Below are 4,904 nucleotides of genomic sequence, written 5' to 3'. Positions count from 1 at the left end.
TTTTAATATTTTATTTGCAAGGTCAATAAACTAATCATTTATATTTCAATTGTGTTTAAAGTCGAAATACAATTTTATAACTATATTTACTATTTATGTATTTACTTTTTACGCTATGACCGTTTTCAATAATCTATCAATATATGGTTATGCTTACTAGCGATAGGCTTGTGACACACTTCTTATGGAGTTTACGTACAAAATTCTATCACTAGTAAGTAAATTCTGAGATAGTATTGAAACTGGCCGTAAGAGTATTATTTGAGTCAATTAAACTTAAAAATAGTATGAGAACGATTTTTAAAACGAAAGAATATATAGAACTTTATTTTTACTCACTATTTTTTTCTCACTATTAAACTCTTCTTGATAAAACCCAAACAAGGAATGAATACCCTCTGTCACATGCGGGTATATATAAAAGTTTAGTCAAATCAGATATTATCAAGATCAGTTCTAAATAATTATAAATCTAAAACGTAAATAAAAATACTTATATGTTATTAAATATGTTATAGACTCAATTATATATGATATATGTTTATTGTCGGCGGTTGTCTTGCTAACATCGTTCGTACAATTAACACGTAAATCTATTATATGTCACTCTCTGTTGATTATGTGACCGCTTCATAGACTGTGTGGTTTGAATTATTCAGCTCTACAGCTCGTGATGATTTAGAACCTAAGTCAATTCCAAGTATTCCTACTATAACGACTTTATATTGTCTAGTATTTACGTAATTATCGTAAAATGTTTTCAAAGAATATTTATTCAGTGAATTGAATGTTGTTACAGACTTAACATCTAAGTTTACTAGAATAATCCGGATAACTAACTAACGAACGATCCAACTGATAATGATCCATACTCTTTAGATACAAACGGATTGCGGGCTTCGTTGTCAACGCTCCGAGGATCCGTTACCTCAGGAGCTTTGGCTACCCAAATCACGACAGAAATACAGCACTACTTGAGTCCAATATAATTTTGTTGTGACCTTGCAAGAATAAAGTACAATATTTAAATAATGTATCAGAATTAATGGACCATTTTCTGTAACTAAACTTTTCAACCAGAAGTTTCTTTACATAATCTTTAAATATATTATCTTCGTCCGAAAAGATTCGTGTGATTATGATTCCGTATTAATATTTCCCACAACGCCCGTCGTGTACGCCGTGAAGCTTGTCACGTTCGACAAACAATAAAATTTCGTCTGAAATACCGTGAATACTCGTAGTAATTATGCGTCAATCACATCGAAAATATATTGAAATAAAAAAAATCTCCCTTGTTTCCAATTAAAAACATTACATGTTGTTTTCAACTAATGCTTTTTTAACGCCTCACACTCAACAGATTGCACAATGCTTAGAAGTGAAGTCGTTGTTTTATTATGACTATAATAATAATTATAATTTATTTCAGAAGTATGTCCATATTTTTGTTAGTTACATTTTTTTCCTTAACTATGTTAGTTTCAATAATTGTGACAAAATAAAATATACTAAATCAAATCAAACAACACTTAAATTAAAACCAACATCAATATACTAAAATTCAATTAATACCCAAAATTAAAATCATCACCGAATTCAATACTAAAATTCAATCAATATTATACAATAATTACAATTAAAAATTATAATGAATACTAAAATTCAATCAAAATTATAATAATTAACATTAAAAACAAAATCAATACTAAAATGAAATTAAAATCAAAAACAAAACTATAACTATAATCTTTATTACATTTTACCTTCTTCTAACTTCTTCTTTACTTTCATCGTCAAGTTATAATTATTTCCTAAATTATCGTAACGCCTAACATCGTTTGCCACCACCAGCCACAATTTGGCGACCCTTTTACACTCTTATTGAAAAAAGTGTAAGATTTATAATAATATGTGTTTTAGACCACACGACTGAAGTAAAACTTACGAAACATATCTCTCTCACTCTTTCTATCTTCACCAACTTACATCTCCCTCTCAACTCCTGTTGGCCTCGTCCGATCGCCTCTATCACATTTTTTGTAACGCTCTCGTCACGCATTCACCAGCTTACTCCCCAAGTCAAGTTTGTTGTTTTGTGATTAAACTCCATAAAACAATACGCTCTGAATTGGAAGCACCCCACGAGTACCGAGAACTGAGTAGCAGTACAAGATCATCGCGGATACTACCGTCCTCTAAACTCACACTTAGGGTCTGTATCACTGATTGCGGATAAAAGTTATCTTGCACATTAGTAAAAAACAGATTTTAACAGCAGGAGGTAAAATATGCTATTAGGGCCTGCGTCTACTCAATTATTATTATATACTTTATTGCACTCAGAAATACGTGTAAAAACATAACATAATAATAAGGTTTATGGCAAAGGTGGACTTATCTCTAAAAGAGATTTCTTCCAGTCAACCCATAGTCATGTAAGTGCTTTATATAGCGAGGCAAACAGAGCAAGAAAAGAAAACTAACACAAAAAAGATGATAAATTTTATTTTTATAACAACTTGCGTAAAAAAGGATATCATATCTATAAGCTTTTATCTTTTGGATACAATTATGCCTCAAATATCTTCAACGATGAAATAGGCTCTTAGTGTATTTCTAGTGTTTTTTTATGTCAAAATAAACAATTTTCATTACACAGTGCTAAAAACCTTAGAAATCTAGATTCATCAAAGGATCTGTGTTATGCTAATATCCTACATATGTAATATAATTATGTGCATGTCTAATTCTAAAAGATTTATTTCAGCAATGTACAATTTAACTTGTTTGGTTAATCTTTTACTAAACCGCATTATATTTTTTTCTTCCGTTCTATAGTTTATTGAATAACGAAATAAATCAAAAGTTGACTAGGAAAATAATTAAAGCATACAAAGTGCTAATTTATTTTAGTCAAGATTATATAAACAATACTAATATTAAAAAGCTAAAAAGTTTGTTTGTTTGAATGCGATTATCTCAAGATCTGCTTGGTTGAAAGTGAAAAATGATTTTGTGTCGAATAAGTCTATTTACCGAGGGAGGCTACTAGGGTATATTACATTTTAATACGTTTTTTCCTCAAATTAATACGGGTGAAACCGAGGGGCACAACTAGTAATAAATAAACCTATTATTCTCAATGACCCAGACGCATGACACATGATATACTGAATCAAATATAATGAACAATAGCTACTGCGGGTAAGTCCCTGCAAGAAGTCGTATCGCAAAATAAATTATTGTCAATGCCGCAAATAGTCAAGTAAATAACAGAAATATTATGAATAACTTTATAATTATTTTTTTATATTATCAACGATAAAGATGCGACAGTAAAGCTATACAATAGTGGTAAACAAATAATTTAAAAAAAAGACATTCTTAATCACTTTATTATATTTATATTTGCAACATGCGTCTTAACATTAGACAGGATGTATCGTACATATGATGAAAAATATGCTGTTTTTTTCACTTCTTAATTCAATATAATTAACTTCAAAAATATATTGCTTTCTAAATATTTATATTTTTACACATACATAGAAGAGAAACGAGAATTTCCTATAATTAAAACCAATAAAATTTTTATGTTCCATGTGTACATTTTTTATTAATTTGCAGTGTTTACGTTTTTTTTTTTCTTCACATTTATGTGTATACAATATTTTAGTAATCAACAAAATCGGATCAAAACTTTCCTTTATTAATTAACGTGTACGGACTCAAGAAATACGATGGTATTGTTGTGGGCACAATAATCCTGCCAGCGATAGATAAATCCCTAATGACTTTCTTTTTTCCTGTTCCATAATAGTACGCCTGTATTACAAGCTTGGAACAATAGCTCGGATTTGTAGACCATATATCTGTTGTTATTTTATATGTGATGTGTTTCGTTTTAGTTGCACCTCCACTTGGGTTGTAGTAGGTGTGATCAGCCCATATAGCAGCCTCGTGCGCTGCGTCTCCTCTTCCACAGCGATACACAGTCGTCCAATCAGATTTATGTTCGTCGAACCAAGCGTGTTTACTAATTTGGCGATTATTACTTTTTATACCATGTTCCCACCCAGGGCCGCCTGGCATTTCTAGTACCCAGTAATCCGTAGTCATTATCGCTGCGTGACCGATTAAACCACCTATGCCGCGACCGGTTATAAGTATATCCCCTTTCTTGACGGTGTTAACGAAACGCTTTTTATTATCAGCCGTACTACGTTTACTAACTTTTCTTTCAAATAACGATTCCTGGGTGTCCGGAAGAATTCCAAAGTTGTTCATAATAAGCCATTCCTCATAATTAAGCGGCGAAGTTACGTTCAACGAGAGATATTCCTTATAAATACCTTGAAATATATTTTCGTCGTGTATCAAAAACTCTTTGAGCGGATATTTTTCAACTTTGATTATACCCATGCGGACACCGCTCATATAAGCTCGTAAACTTGTCTCGTTCGATTCTGAATGAAATTTGTCTGAAATCACGGATGTATTTTTAAAATCAATCTCTTAAACCTCAATTTGCACGATCCTATTAATTATTTAAGAGTCGATTGATCTATTTTAAAAGTAATATGAGTTTGCGCTCAACCGCTATGTCGGGTTTATTCAAAAACTATAGCGTATATTAATTTTTCACAATTGAATTAAGTTTTTCAAAATTAAAAAAACATATATGAACATGCTTTTTAATAACATCACAATAACATAAAAGCAATAATGTCAACAATTATAGTTGATAAATTAAGGAAATTTATTTATTTATCTAATAATGCCAAAGCTCATGACTTACCTGTATCAAAACCATTGTCACATCGAACAATTAAAAAATAGAACGATAAAATAATAACAAAATATAAATTACATATTTCACTCATCTTGAGGCTTTTCAATTG

General features: G+C 30.6%; 1 protein-coding gene across 1 annotated transcript; it reads right to left on the bottom strand.

Annotated features, from left to right (window-relative positions):
* Positions 1–2,490: 2,490 nt before the first annotated feature.
* LOC123669945 (uncharacterized 30.3 kDa protein-like) lies at positions 2,491–4,904 on the bottom strand. Its single transcript, XM_045603456.1, has 2 exons — positions 4,802–4,904; positions 2,491–4,484 (listed from the first exon to the last, which is right to left on the bottom strand). The coding sequence occupies exons 1-2, from the start codon at positions 4,884–4,886 to the stop codon at positions 3,697–3,699; spliced, it is 873 nt and encodes a 290-aa protein (XP_045459412.1). The 5' UTR covers positions 4,887–4,904; the 3' UTR covers positions 2,491–3,696.

This window comes from Melitaea cinxia, chromosome 4 (assembly GCF_905220565.1).
Source record: "Melitaea cinxia chromosome 4, ilMelCinx1.1, whole genome shotgun sequence".
NCBI lineage: Eukaryota > Metazoa > Arthropoda > Insecta > Lepidoptera > Nymphalidae > Melitaea > Melitaea cinxia.
This window is presented reverse-complemented; position numbering and strand designations above follow the sequence as displayed.

Bases quoted from the DNA above. Each gene is read 5' to 3' on its own strand.
- LOC123669945 (XM_045603456.1), bottom strand. From the start codon at position 4,886: ATGAGTGAAATATGTAATTTATATTTTGTTATTATTTTATCGTTCTAT. The intron at 4,485-4,801 runs GTAAGTCATGAG...CCGTGATTTCAG, and splicing joins TGACAATGGTTTTGATACAG to ACAAATTTCATTCAGAATCG.